Below are 15,743 nucleotides of genomic sequence, written 5' to 3' on the forward strand. Positions count from 1 at the left end.
AACATAAAGCTAAGAACTTCAGTTGACAGACATATTTTCAATTTTGGTGAAGCCCATAGTGATGTGCTGGTTTAGAGTTACTTTTTCTACAAGTTTTTGTAGTGCTGAATTCTATTTAAATGCTCTTGTGGTTTACAGTCCTACAGACTGTTCTATTATCGTTTATCAACTTAAAGGGCATTTAAATATGTGTATTCATAACCATGATTGGAAGTGCTTGCTGCTTTCCTAGCATGACAGTGCAAGTTGGGGTCTGCACCAAAATATGTTCATTGAGGTATCATTTTTTTTTTATTATTTTACTGTTTCAGAGGAAAAAGGGTTGTGGCAACGTAGTTTTAATTACCTTCTTACAAAAGGAAGGCAAAGTGCCTCCTGATATTGAGATGTTTACTTGGATTTGCATATCGCTTAATGCAGTCTTGTATTATCATAACTTTTTCTCTGTCATGCCCCATGTCATATTAGGGCAATATTTTCAAGGAGCTTTGGTCTAAATCAGAAAAATATTTACAAAGCTGTTGTGATATTCCAGTTTCTCATTTTTCTTTCAGAAATAACTTTATAAGCTTAAGTTTCATTTCAAGTCTATGAATCACACATTCCTGTGTGCTGTGGCCCTTTTGAAACAGACTTTAAGACATTTTGTGCTTCAGTCTTTAAGGAATGTTACCCAGTATGCTTTAAAGGCTGGAGTCTGAGAGGGGGGAATAGTCTGGATCTCCATGGGCTTCTGAAGCTAAATTTGCCTTTGTAGGTCAACTGTAGTGTGTGGAGTCTGCCACTCCACTCCATTGTTCACTGCCTTTGCTGCAGGGGGCAGAGGAGAGAGACAGCAACCAGCAACGTGACTGTCAGTGTTAACAAGTAATTACTCAGAAATTCCACCTTCAAATCTTGCCACCCTTGCACTCCCCTGTCCAAATACCTGCCAACACCACAGTCAGGCACCAAGGCCACTTGTTTTGTTGCAACCCTTGCCATTCTGCAGTGTCCTTCTTGCTGTGGCAAGAGCCCACTGTGAAAAACCAAGCATTAATGACAGAAAAGAAGAAAAAAGGAGATGGTGTTTGCTTTCTGTGTGACTGCTTAAAGTTTGATATGACAGCTTAAACACTCGCCTGCCCAGGACATATGCCAGTGTCAGTGTACAGACTGTGGGTGTCATGTCTCCCATATCTCCTGCTATTAATCTGTCATTGAAATATTTAAGTGTAATAAATGATCTTCTTAGCTTTTTCTCAGTGTTTGTTTGTTTTTTGTTTTTTGTTGTTGTTGTTTGGTTCTTTTATCTCTTTCCTAAAGAGATTTTCCCAGATTTCCCAGATTTTCCCTAGTTAGTACCTGTCAGAACTCTTCCCATTTTATCAGTTAACTGTTTTGTGGAATCCTGTGCAGGTTTTCTATTTCCCAGTAGAATTTGGTTTCTGGACAAAGCTGAAGAAAACTCTCCAGATTAAGGTGGAGAAACATTCTTTATCTAGGTGTGTCTTCCTGAGTGATGAGTAATGCAGTGGCTTGGTCCACATTCCTATTCCCTGATGCCTCTTGTTGTTGCAACTGCTTTACCCTTGCAACTCTAGTGGCTCATAGGGAGGACTCCCCCCTTGTGCAGAGGGGTCCCTGCACCAGAGTGAGATTCTTTGACTTGCCTTCCTTAAGCTTTTAACATACTGATCTGCTCTAATGGTTTTGTGTGCTGAGGTTGGTCAGAAACTCAATTGTTTTCTGCCAAAAACCATCTACCTTCCATTATCAGAGAACAGCTTGCTTGCTCCTAAGAGTTTTATTCTTTGTCATAGGAGTATTGTGAACAAAGATATTGCAGGATATGTCTAAACATAACTTAGCTTTTCTGATTGAAATCTTACCAGTGCTGTGTATGACAGTCTGATTATCACTCTTGTGCCCCAAGCCCCACTGAGGAGATTGAAATGAACCTTGTGGTGTTTGGCTTGGCCTTTTGTAAATAGCAAAATTTTATGGAGCATTTAATCATCTGCTTTTTCAGTGTCTGAGAGGTTGGTGGTGTTCATATCAGAGTTTGAGGGAATGTAAATGTGGCTACATGTAGCTAATTCTATTTCCCTATTTAATAACGTTTTCTGTGTGAAGTGGAAGTACATTGATTGTTTTGATATTGTTTGTTGCCTAAACCACATCTGTGTTTTGTTCTACTGCTGATTTGTTGGAATTGAAATATGAACATAGTTTTGGTAATACTGCCCATTTTTAGCTAAGCATTTAATAAATTTTGGCTTTTAGTTGCATAGGTTATTTCAATGGTAATGTATCCTTGCTCATGAGGAAGAAACATACACTTACACTGTGTTTTAAACAAAATACTTGAATGGTGATCTCTAGAAATGTGGCCAGCTGCCCTGTGATGTGCCTGCAGAGTTTCTATTTAGAAGATACTCTATTCAGTAACCATCTCAAGTATGTTCTTTAGCAGTCTCTTGGATGAGGACAGGAGTACACAAAAAAGGCATTCCAAATAAGGATGTGTTATGATCCCATCCTGGAGAACTAAAGTGTTTAGTCTAGTGCTGTGCAAGACCAGCTGCCAGAGGTATCTCAGAGTGGAAAGAAAGTATTTTACTCAAAACTGACTGTGGTGATTCATGAATGAACATCCTGAACAGAGTTCAAAGAAATATTCTTCCTTATTCCTTTGTTTCAACTGAGTTGATTGTCCTCACTTAGACTGGTGGGGAGAGCTACTCGTGCATTCTCAGCTCTTGGGGACACTGATGTGTGTTTGAATTCCCCCAGCAATGCCAGTGCTCTTTCCAGGGATGCTGCTAAAACCATTCCTAGCACTTAAGAGCCATTACAGATGTTTTTTGGTTTCCTTGCCCCTTGTGTATCCCCAGCTTTGTGTGGTACTGCCTGCAGCAAGGGCAGGGAATGGCTGTGGGGTGGATTTTGTTGTTTTGGGTTATTTTTTTCCTCTAGCTCTAGTCTCCCATGTGTTCCAATCATCAGATATTGAACATGGACTGAAAAACATCAAGTATTTACATGGAAATTTGGATATAATTGCTGTAATTGGTATTGAACTTACTTGAAAAGGAGGGGTAAGCCCAAGAAGCATTCAAGAGCTGTATAAAGTATCTTAAATGAATTTGTCATCTTAATGTTTTCATTTGAAATACTGGCCTAAGTTTTGTTTTTGTTCAAAGCAAGTACTGTTCTAGTTGACTGAAAAAAATTATCTGATAGCAAAGTGTTTTGATTTTCTTCTTTTACCATCTCTTTTTTTTTTTTTTTTTTTTTTTTTTTTTTTCCTTTGACTGAACTGCTTGGAGAACAGAGAAAGAGCACTGGTACAATTTTTGCTTGGAAGATCTGAACAGAATGAAAAGTAATAATGGGAGTATCTTTGTGTGCTTGTAACAGTAAAACCTCTGTTGTGCAGAATGAGATGGTGTTGAATAGCTTTAGATGTAGTGGATGTTATTGTTTTTTTTATGTTGGTAAATAATAAAATTCAAAAATAGTATTGTGAATTCAAAATTAAATAAGAATTTAAGAGTGAGTCCATGTTTAAGGGAAGAAAATATAGAAATTACTGCACAATCTGAAGAAAATGGAGCAAGGATGTAGGAGCACTGATAGAAGGCAATTTTATCATTGAGTGCCTGAGTGAAGGAGAATTTATGTATTGTGATTTTTTTTTTTATTATTTTTTTCCCCCAATGTCAAGCCCATGTGAAGACAAAGCCCAGCTTGAAATAATCTGACAGCCTAAATGACATGAAACAGGGCAGTGAAAATGTGAACTAAGTGTTTTTTGAGGAGTTTTGTAGTCAGCACTCATTTTAAAGGTTTCTTTCCAATCTATTTGTGTGTGGTATTTGTCTTCATGTATATGTATAATGCCACCTGCTCTGTGCCTCTGAAATCTTCAGGAGAACAGCTTAAAGGAACCTTAAAATGTCTTTCTGTATGAAGCACTGCTGGGTGTTTTGAATGTAGATCTTCTCAATGCTGGCATTTCTTCCTCAGCAAAGCACATACCCACTTTCCCAGAATTATTTCAGAGTTCCTACTAGTAGTGTCTTTAATATGAAGATAAATACAATAAATACAACTATAGTAATGGAATTTTCTGTTTTCTTATGTGTGTTTTTCTGCAGGTTAAAGTGAGGACGAAAAAACCAAACCCAGAAGCATCATTGACTGGGTAGATTTTTCAACATGAATCGTGCTTTTAGCAGGAAGAAAGGTAAGTAATTTAGCTTATATTTCACAGAGACATAAATGCCCCATAAAAATTCTTTAGAATATTAAGAATTGTACAAGGAAAAACTTAATCATTGCACTGAATTATCTAGATAACAAAGAGCAGCCTTCTAGAAGATGTACAGAGCAAAAAATTCTTGATTTGTAGTTAGTGTTCTGCATTCTAAGGGTGAAGTTGAATTTTGTTATATTTTTTTATTGCAGGATGTGTGTACGCACACACATAGAATTACATAAACATAAAGTACACTTTGTTTTCTTATTTTGCCTGCACACACCAAAGAAGATCCTGGAGAGTTTTAGAACTTCTACTAGTTAGTGACTTTTCTTTGTATGTATATTTATTGGATTCTTCCAACTGTGTTTAATATACTTGAAATATCTCATGCTGAAGGATATTTTTAGCTGTAAGAAGCTCTTCTGAATTTGTAGCAATCTGAAATGGCTTGCCTTCCAAGAGGATATCAAAACATGTTGCTCCTCTGGCTTGCTTAGTCTCTTTTCATGGACTGTTAATGATTTTTTAAACCTAAGTCTTTAGAAGGACCATTAGGGATGCAGCTTCTTAACTGCAGCTTTGTTGATATTCCCCCCATTTGTTTTTAAGGTAGAAAATACTCAGTAGGTCTCATTTCTTTATTTTCCATGTTTTCTTCTAAAGATCCTCAAGTGTGGCACACACTGAGATAAAACCCTGGAATAAGTAGGTACAACCTCAGTTGGACTGAGTCTAAATAATTTATTTATATAGCAAGAATTTCTGCTTTAGTATCAATATCAAAGCTGGAAATAAAAAGAATCTGCATAGTTTAGGCCAAGGTGAAATGACAGCATCACTGCATCCTTGTGTGTCTAGTGCATTGGTTTGTTAAAGCCAGATGATTCAAGGTAAGAGAAGTAGTTCAGCCTAGCACACATAATCACTAAAGGAAGATACACTTTCTCACAAAGGCTGCAAAATTGGATGAAAGATCTTTTGACACCCTGATAGCAGGAGGAAATAAGCTTCAACCCATAGGCTGTGCTCTTCCTAAGCACTGATGTATTTCCTTTTATAGGTGATTATAACATGGCTATCAACAGGTCTGTACTTTCCAGGTGCTTGACAGTGTTGCCAGGCTTCTTCCAGATCATTTGAGAAAGCATTTCATTATTTTTTAATTGTGGATTGATTTATCACAACTGAGAGAAACTTGGGGATTGTAGATTGTCTAGGAGACCATGTAATTATTTTCCTTTTTTTTTTTCTCTAATGATTTCTTCTAACATTTGATGCTCAGCCTGCCATGTTTTAGAAACAGACCAGTTGTGTTTTACTGGATATTTTCTCAGAGTTTTGACTTGGACCCAGAATGCTAAAATATTCTGTCACTATTTCATGTTGCCCTTGGCAGTTTCTGCATCTTCCCTTCATCACCAGGTTGTGAAGTTGTATCCTCAGTTTCCTGAGATCATTTGAGGGGGTCTCGATTAACTTCTGTTTTCATTTCTTCATAAGCAAATTCTTAATAATTTTTTGCTTAGTCTTTACCTAATTTTTTGGAATTTCATTGCATTCAAAGACATTTGCTTTGTTGTTCAGTTCATTTTGTGTGTTGTTTCCTTTACCCACAGAAAAAAGGTATCATATAAAAGCTGTCAGGCACAATAAAATGCAATTAGTGTGGATTCCCAATAATGATTCAGAACCAGAGGAGGCAGAGAAATTCAATGCTGTCATCCATTTATTTTACTCATAGTAGTACTCATGACATTTCCATTCTCATATCCTAGGAAAAAAAACAACCAAAAAAACCCCAAGTTTTAGTTAAGTAATTGTCAAGAATAAGTGAAAATTACATATTTTTAACGCAAATGAAATTCATAAGAACTTGGCTCTATCAGTGTTCATGCATAATAACTGCATTTAAAAACAAGTTCAATTCCTGAACTTCCTTTATAATATTTGATCCCCTCCTAGATCTCATAGATGCAGTTATTTCCAGTTCTTGGTGGATATCTTCTATGCACAACAATATGGATGATTTGAGGCATTAACTGTGACTGCTGTGTCTTCCCAAGCAGTCTAAACTCAAACCAGTTTCCAGCTGGCTGTGCTGTTTGTGTGAATTACAAATTTGCAGCACTCTGTTACCTTGAAGCTACAAAAACAATAGCCTGAAATTCATGGGATTGCGATGGGACTTTAAATGGATGTTGGTGCTATTTTAATAACCAGAGGTTATATCTGAATTGGGCAGATTGACAGAATAGATTTGTGGTGGTCAGCCTCTGAGTCCTTTAACAGGATGCATACAGAGAAGGCCTTTTCCTGCCATAGCTCCCATCTTTTTTGAACTGGCCAAACTGGGCACTACAATGCCTGGGATTCTGCTGGTCTTGCTGATGAGCTCTGTTCTCATTCCATCACCTGATACAAGCTATGAAATTTTTCTTAATATTCAGGAAACCATTTAATTTACAGACATTGGTAGACAAAGCATGAAAAGAAGCACTAAAAGCAAGCTTTCTTCACTTTTGCCCCCTTTTTCTTCTGTTGGAGGAACCTGTACCTTCACAAAAGAGTTGCCATGAAATGTGAGTTGCTGAGACAGAAAGTGAGCTCTTTTTAAAGTGAATCCTGATCCTTTCCAGGCTGAAATTTCCTATAGATAAGATGTGTGTCATGAGTGTTTATGGAGAGAATCTGCTATGGCTACAGCAGCTTTGTCATAAATCAGAGCAGTGCTCTTGAGAGCACACATCTCCACTTTTAGCATTACCAGTACTTCATTTTGAGGCACAATTTTTTACTGCAGATATCATATCTGCAGCCAGTACTCAGTGTAAGTTTATTTTTGAGGGTCATGGTTTGGGCATGAAATAGCCACTTGAGCTGACAAGGTGTGCTGAGTGCTCTGGCACTTGAAAAAGTGGTACAGACATTGCCTGTCTGACTGCCCAAGATTTAGTACAAACCAGAGCTGGTGAGCTTGCTTGTATTTCAGTTTGAATTATTTTTACTTGTCTGATAGTCATTTTGGTTAAAGGCTTAATTGATATGCTTAATTCTCAAATTGCAAAAAATCAAGCTTTTGATTTTGTCCTAAAAGTGACGGTGAAAAATATAAAAAAATACAAAGAATAAACAAATTCAGAAAGTACTTACTTGTTTCAGAAAGTACTTATACAGGTAATGATAAATAAATGGAATCTTTCAGCAGTCCAGGTTGTGATATCTGGTCTTTTCTATTACCCATGAGTTTGTATAACAGGGACACAAACTGTAGGCACCAATACTGACAGAAAGGCTCATTTTGGGTTTAAAGCTCATATCAGCACTTGTTTTAAGTTACATGTTTAAATATGGGGAAAAAAATTCAAAAGCAATGTAGGCTCTCTTGACTTCAGTGGAGTTTGGTTGGTTGGACTAGCAAATAGGTGTGTTGTGGAGAAAATTCTCAGTTGCAGAAATACTGTATGACTACAAACTGCACAAAAGCAAGCATTCTTTTCTATTCATTGATCAATGAGTGCAGTAATTTACATTGAAAAGGAATTCTATTTTCTTTAAAGATCTTTCCTTCTCCCACAAAAATTAGTTGATGAACAGTATATGTGTTCTTGTTTTGTTATCACAAAGCTTGTGAAAACATTGGTGTATCTGTCCCACTGTTGGAAGATTGCTTTTGTATGTGTTACAGTTATAGGCAAGGAGTTTTGAAGAGTCCTCTTTACTTTTCATTTGCAATTTCTCCTTTAAACTTTCATGTGTTAGCATGCTCATTTTGAAATGCTGTGATGCAAAAAGTCTGTAATGCAGATGAAAGTCTGTTCAATTTGAAATATGTTTGCATCTCAAACTCACTCTCTTAAGTAGCTTAGGGATAATAATGTAATTCTCCTGTAAGAGATCTCTCTAAATGCTATGTTATGTAAATTTTTCTCATTCTTAGTATATTTGTATCTAAATTACTTAATTGTTCCTAATTTAGACTTGATTTTGCTGTAGTATTTATTCACATAAACAAAATAGAGAGCATTAACTGTGGGGATTTTATTTTGCTCTTTTTTTTTTTTTAGTGAATGGAGTTGCCTGGCATAAATGAGTTTGGCACATTTTACTGATCCTGCATCCTTCTATAAAAAGCTGCTAGTATAAGAACTGGTGCATATAAGTAAGGAGGAAATAACTAGTATTTCCTGGCTTTTGCCTCATCAGAAATGTGAAAGAAAACTACAGTTCCTTCCAGACAGAGATATCTAAATATGGAATGACTGTAATCCAAACCCTCTGTGAGCAAAAGATGGAAACTTTGAGCGACACAAAACAGTGTTAAAAATGTGGATATGTGTCTGTTGAATTACAAAGGCTGAAATTGGGTGAAGTTGGGGTGGATGTAGCAGTTGATTTTAGTTTTTTTCTATATTGTGCCCCAATGATTCTTCATTATCCCATAAAGGATGTCAGCCTTAGTCTTCTAATGGGAAGAAGTTCAATATCTACAGCAATCTAAATTTTCTGGGTTTTTTTTCCCGTGTGATAGCAGTTAATAAGGTGGATAATTGCTGCCAATTGCCAGCTCCTGAGATGTAGATGGTCTTTATAATGCTAAATAGGATATATTGAAGTAATTACCTGTTTTAAATCATAAATTTCAGCAGTAACATTTTGGTGCAATGGCTTTTTATTAGTCTTATTTATGGGAGTGTAGACAGATGCATTAAATGGGCAGGGGTTGACATATAAAATACTGCAATCAAAGGTTATAGGATGCTCTTTTATGTGAATGGGCTCCTATGATATGATCTTGATTTTTATTACAAACAAATGCTGCACTCCCGAGATGAAAAATATTTTGTTTTAAATTTTATCTCTTAATGAGAAGACAATAGGTGAAGGTCCAAAAGAGTGATGGGGATAAGTGTAGTCCTAAAGTAGTAAGTACTTTCCTTCTGTCAGAGTCTATATCACATCAGAGGTTTTAACAAAGGCCTATTGTGAGATGGACTTCCACATTAAGGGTAATAATAAAAACCATAAAGACGATATACTCATATAGTTTTAAGGGAATACAAGCAGGCATGGGCTCCCCCACTGTGGTCTTTAGATACTCTTGTGGTTGCACTTTGCTCTTTCATAAAAGCATTCAACTTACAGGGGAGAGACTAGAAAAGTAAAACAAAAAAACACCCCAAAAAACAGAAACCAACAAACCAAATCTAGGTCTAAATTTCCTCTTCTACCCCAAAGCAAAAAAGGTGCTACTTGATGTTTGTAGGATTTTTTTTGAGCAAATTTTTTTTTTCAGGAGTGAAGTGTGGGAGGAAAAGATGGTGCTTTTGTGGTATAACAAATACTTCTCTATTCAGCTGGTCTTGACACAAAAATAAGTTAACAGTTTTATAGTATCTTCACAAAGAGGTCGCATGTATTCCAAGTACTGATTCTTGTCTTGTTAAATGTGAGGTCATGTGGAAAACCAATATTCAGTGGCCAAGTCCCATTTTAGGATTGATTTCTGACTGTTTTTTGAAGTGTTTGTAGTATTGTTCTCCTTAGGCTGTGGCCGGAGACCTGCAGAGTTTCCACCTTCATTTGGCAAGGACCCAGTGGTTTTCTCTTGGTGGGACAGGGAAGTGCTCAGTCTGACATTTTGTATCTTTGCAAACATTTGTATGCAACTGGACACGTATTATTACACACATAGTATATTCACTTTCTGAAGACAGAAGGGACTGCTCTATTTTTTTAAGGAAAAAAGTTGCAGTATGTCTTCAGAGGAGGCATACAAATGAAGAATATTTGAATCTAAATTACTTGTTCTTAATTTAGTCTTGATTTTTGTCATGGCATTTATTCACATAAACAAAAAAGAAAACATTAACTATGGGGGCTTTGGAAACCTTCTCCAAAGGATTCTTGGGTGTGTGCAGTTGAGCCTGATTTTTCTTTCTTTCTGATCCCATGAGAATAGGAGGATAATTTCCTGTTGCTTATTTTATCTGCATTATCTTTGGAAAGGTATTGCAGAACGCATCTTATCTCTTGCCTGCTGTAAGGAATGTTCTAGGCAGGTTAACAGTGCTATTTACAGCAATAACTATGTTATTTCTCCAAAACCCCAGGAACTCCTTTCCAGAAGATGTGTGTGCTGCTGAGCCATAGACACAAATACTGACTTTGCAATGGGAACAGCGTGCAAAGAGTCTGAAGCTTTTTGGCTTCTACCCCATTAAAATTTACACAGCCTAAGTACTTGAGTTACATAGGTGCACTGTGAGATAACTGCATGAGTATCTAGTTAAAGGCAAGATATCTTATCCTGTGTGATATAAATTAGGGGTGTAACAACCAGACATTGATAGGAGTCACAATAGCTACTTGATTTCATAAGCATCTGTCTTATAAAGCTGTTGGAAAACTGCAGACAACATCCAAAATAGACTGTTCAGGAAAATACTGTTTTGTGAAATCAAATCCTGCTGGTACATAAAAGGATGTACCTTAGATACATAAGCAAGAGGAAGCTGTAGATGTGCATATTTTAGTTGCTTTCATTGGTCACTCAAACTCCTTTCTTCTTCCAGTTTGAATTTTAAAGAAAGCTTCACTTAAACTTTTATATCATGTTATTTCAGTGTTCTGGAATCAGCAAATTAAAATTCTATTTTAATTGTGTATTGAGATTGTCATTTATGTTCCTTTTCCTTTGTTTTGGCCTATTTACATAATGTTCTTTAACAGCAAGAAATTCTTTAAAAGCTTGCTTTTTAAACATTTTTTTACAAGTGTAATTGATACTCCTCCAAATTTATGTATAGCAATACTGGAATAGTTCACTGAACTTTTTCGGCAAGACTAAAAAAGTGAAATATGGAGTTGGAGGTTTGATCTCTATGTATATCTCAGTAAAAAGTTGCAAAAATGTGATCACTTAAATAATGCTATGCCAGTAATCTCTTTTTTGACTTCAAATAGAAGCTTTTCTCAAAGACAGTGGAACTCTTCTTCTAACTAGGAGACACATGAAGTATGGGCTAAATAGTTCAAATTTATTTTTCATGTTTTTTTTCCCCCTTCAGTTTATGAATATGAACTTGTTAAAAGTTCTTTACATCAACAAATCAAAAGTAGAAAAGCTAAGATTTGCTAATCACTGGTCACTTTGCACTCACATTTTCATCCTATTTTCCTTTATTTTTAAAACTTGCATATAATCATCCATATCTCAAAAACACATAGTATAAAATGTGTAGGCTATGCAGCAAATTTCCTGCCGAAGGAAATGCAAATACTAGGCTTATTTTAATTTTGTAACTATGCCAACCCAACATTCTGTGACAACATTTGCAATTATAGCAATCAGCTGTTTAAAACCATTTACAAGGTCCTGAATATTAGGGGAGAAGGACACAGGCAAAGCATTCTGCCAAGATCACTCTGTTCTAGGGAGACAAGACTCTTTCCTTGGCCAAGGATAAATATGCATCCAAAGCATATCTTATGTTTGGGGGGAAAAAACAACAAAAGTTTTTTGAGTTATGTTTATTGATGGGCATTTCCCTCTATATGTTTCTAGGGAAGGCTCTGACTTGTAATTTCAATTGCTGACTCATAACTGTTAATAACTCTAATGAATTGCTGCTCTCAGACACCCAGATTTTACTCAGTCATTGCTCTAGAAGGTGGCTGGAACAGATGCTGCAGCTGCTCAATGCAATAACATGGCTAGATTTGTTTGTTGGTAGTATTTCAGTATTACATTCTGATGAAAACTCTGGTACCAAGCATTAAGTCTCAGCTTCAGCCTCTCCATTGTTTTTTTACCTTCAGTGGTCAAAAAGATACATTTTACCTTACCGGCTGACCAGCATAAAGGAAGCTTTGTGAGAACCTGCATGTTTCTACTGCAGTCACAATAAAGGAATTTATTTAACAGGATGACAGTTCTTTTTGTCCTGTTGTGAAGGTTTTCTTTTCCAGAAAAATAGATAATCTAGAAATAATGAAAATAATGAAGAGAGAGTACTTATGTACTTACACTGAAGCAAGTAAGCTGTTTATTCCTGAGGCAGTAATAACTAGATGTATTATGGATCTCTTAGGATGATACCTTCTTTAGGAGACTCTTACTAGGCTGCTTGTCACAAAAAAAAGTTCATACTAAGTTTTGTAAAACAGGTAGAAAAGACAGTTCTAGTATTTCAAATCATGTTGATCCAATAAAGAATAGCTTTAGTCTCTACCTTTTAGAAATTACTGTGTTTTCACTGTGGCACTAAAAAAGAAAAAGTTAAAATCAGAGTTTTCATCATATTAAATGAATGGCCACTAGGCCCAGCAGGCTTTGATAAACACTTTAGAAACATTAATTAATTAATGTTACTTAATGCTAATGAATTAATAATGACTGGGGTTTAGGGAGGCAGTTAACTAAAGCTGCACTGTGAAAACGCCATTCCACAATCTCTTTGGGCAGTAATATGCAGAGAAATTAATCTCAAAGGGAGACCAATTTCTTGGCAGTGCTAGCACTTTCCTTTTTGGTAGATAAATGGTCAGCTGTGCTGTTATCTAACCTAATGCCATCCTCCTCTGAGTGCAGCACAGCTGTTCAGGGTCCTTGATGAAGTCCCCAAGTCGATTTCCTTCAGTGTGTGATTTGTTAACACACATGTCCCTCTGCCTCCTGGTGACCCTGAGGGTTCTGCCATGGCTCACACAGGGGACCCAGCAGTGTGGGACTGACCAGGTGCTGTGAAATGCAGGTTGGAAAGCAAACCTCCCCTTTTAACGATGCTGGTTCAGGCAGCTTAGAAAACAGAGAAGGCTCAATGCTGAGCAGCATTCATCTCTGCCCATGAAAGTGCCCAGCTCCCACCTCTACTCTTGCAATCCAGTCTGTCAGACCCTTGAGTCTCCCAGTGTGAACTTGATGCAGTTTTCTCTTAGCAGACTGCTGTGTGCTGGCAGGGAACAAAACCTGTTAAGCTCTCACCAAGTCAAATTCCCCTAAAAACTGGACAGGCTACTGTGCTGCAGCACTTCAAGCTCTCTGTGCCACACACTGAGCACGCTGTGCACATGCTGAGGTGTTGTGGAGAGGCTCCACACAGGGTTGCCAACCCTGGTTAATCAGGGATGTGGTTCACCCTGTGCCCCTGAAATCAGTGGTGACCCTTTTTTGCGCCTCTTGTTCCACATAGTGCCAGGGAGTGTGGCAAAACCACCTTAGACTTCTTAAAATTTCTCATACCTCAGTTAAGCACAGGAATAGTTGGACTCTGAATGGCTCAAACTCATAGTTCTCAAAACCTCATAATTGTCAACGACTGAGCACTTTTTAAAACTTTAATGTAAACTCTAAGGCAACCTGGATTAAGAGCTTGAGACAACATCTAAAATAACTCTGCTTTTCACCCTATGTAACAACATGAGTTCTTTAACTTTCTATTACTATTAACTTTAGATGCAGGTTGTCAGGTTTGGTTTATCTGGGCTTTCAATCCTTTCTTTAGGACCTACTGTTTTATTTAACTGGGAAGTGTCTAGAACTCTTTTCTGTGTAACTAATAAAATAATAATATGAACTGTGATTTTTGCTGTAGGGTTTCATATTTTGCTTGTTGCTTCCTAATGAGTAATTAAGTTTTAAGCTGTGAAAACTCTTTAAAAATTAAAACAAGCATGGGATCATGCGGACCACAAGCCATATCTACATCAGATATTTGACCAATACTGCTTTTGCAAGTTTTATTTTTGTGTTTTTCTGGTTTACTGCAGGCAAAATGTCTGAAATTTGGTCTTTCTCAACTACTGTGAAATCAACTAATTCTAAGCAGTATTTCAAACAGCTGCTGTGGGTGGTGTAAGTCCATAACCAGATCTTACAATTCAGAAGGAGATGTTGGTAATAAACTATCCAATAGCAAATTTTGATCATATTTCCTTATCTTCCTCCCAACTGGGGGTACCAACAGCTATGTCAGCACTTGCCTGGTATTGCTCCTTGCTGGAATCTCTCACATTACTTTTAGAGGCTGTTGGGCAGCTTGATGATTTCACAGAAACATTTTAAGTAAAGCTTTGTTCATGATAATAAAATTGGAAAGATTACCTGATGCTGCATTTCACATTTGACTCCAAACTAAATAATACTAGGCATAAAATGAGTGGAGAATTCCTGCAGAACTGAACTTGAGGTTCAATGCTCTAGTTTTACTAGATTTCCCTTTATTAATATATAAATACAGCAGTATCCCTACTGAAGCTAGTGAAGGGTGATGTGAAGAAAATGGGTAGATTAACCCTTGCTGTTAGCAATGTGACTGCAGCTGGAGGAGGTGAAATTGGCCCTGTGCAGGTGTTCACAGAGCAGGCTGGGGCAGGGAGCAGTCCTGAGTGCCAGTGAGCCCAGTGATCAGCTGCTTTGTAGGGCTTCACATTATCTCCTGGGCTGACAGGCTTTATTCTATCAGGCCTAACTCACAAATTCACTGGGATTGTTATTTCACACTTTCAGACAAGATCAGCCTTTGATATTATGTGAAAGTAGAGATCAGGTTTCAGTGTTAAAATATTCTGGGAAATGATTTCTTGGTTTTGGCAGTCCAATCACAAGCCTCAGTTAAAAGGAAGAGCTGCTTTAATCATCCTCCTGGGTGCTGCTGAATGGACAAATCATTCTTCCTTAATTAGGAAGTGATAATATCACTTCTCAGTAATGGAGCTGAACGTTACTGCCATCTAGAATGAAATTGGCTTAGGGAAAAAAGAACTCTCCCAGCTTTGTAGTTCTGTTCCTGTGGTGACTGGTGAATATCTTGTTTAATGGTTTTCTTACTTCTGCATGATCTAAAATATTTAATTATTGCTTTAGTGTCAATCAGTGTCACAGTTTTTGCTCTTCAACAGTTTAAAGTGAACAGAATCTTATTGTTCTTAAGTGTAACTAACAGAAAAGTTGGTAATTACTCTGACTGCAACTCCCCATAAAAGCAAAGAGAATTCTGAATATCCAAGGGTAGAATTTTGCTTTAAGCTGTTATTCTGTTACTTAACTCAAAGTTCCAGATTTGTGGCTTTAATTCATGGTAATTTTAACCAGGATAGTCTCAAGTTAGAAAACACTATTAAATGTTCAATATATGTCATATAAAATATTAGTTGGAGTTAGAGTCTCCCAGATGTGTGGTAAATCAAATTAGTATTTTGGAACATTTTTGTTTTCTTAAACTCAAATGAGAACTTTTTGAAAATTTGTTTCGAAGATTATAATAAAAAGAAGCTTTTTCTTAACATTTGGAATTCTGTCTGAAATTCTGTAGAATGCTCAAAAAGGCTATTAAGAGGAGAAGATGTATTTGACAAATAATTACAGAATTATGGTCATGCAGCAGGAAAAATAAGAGAATTACACAGTCTTGTAATGGGAAAGTTAAAGGTGAATATGCAAATTTGTTTAGCATATGTATAGAAAAATTACAGATGTTCTGAACTTCTAAATTAAATC

At 36.7% G+C, this 15,743-nt stretch overlaps 1 protein-coding gene across 3 annotated transcripts in view; it reads left to right on the forward strand.

Moving 5' to 3' along the window:
* GULP1 (GULP PTB domain containing engulfment adaptor 1) overlaps positions 1 to 15,743 on the forward strand; it is a 139,799-nt gene that overhangs the window by 62,290 nt on the left and 61,766 nt on the right. For all 3 annotated transcript variants that reach the window (XM_079310717.1, XM_079310715.1, XM_079310716.1), the window contains one exon: positions 4,143 to 4,231. In XM_079310717.1, coding sequence (XP_079166843.1) covers positions 4,204 to 4,231 — 28 coding nt within the window. In that variant the 5' untranslated portion in view covers positions 4,143 to 4,203. The remainder of the gene's footprint in view (positions 1 to 4,142; positions 4,232 to 15,743) is intronic.

This window comes from Erithacus rubecula (genome assembly GCF_903797595.1).
Source record: "Erithacus rubecula genome assembly, chromosome: 8".
NCBI lineage: Eukaryota > Metazoa > Chordata > Aves > Passeriformes > Muscicapidae > Erithacus > Erithacus rubecula.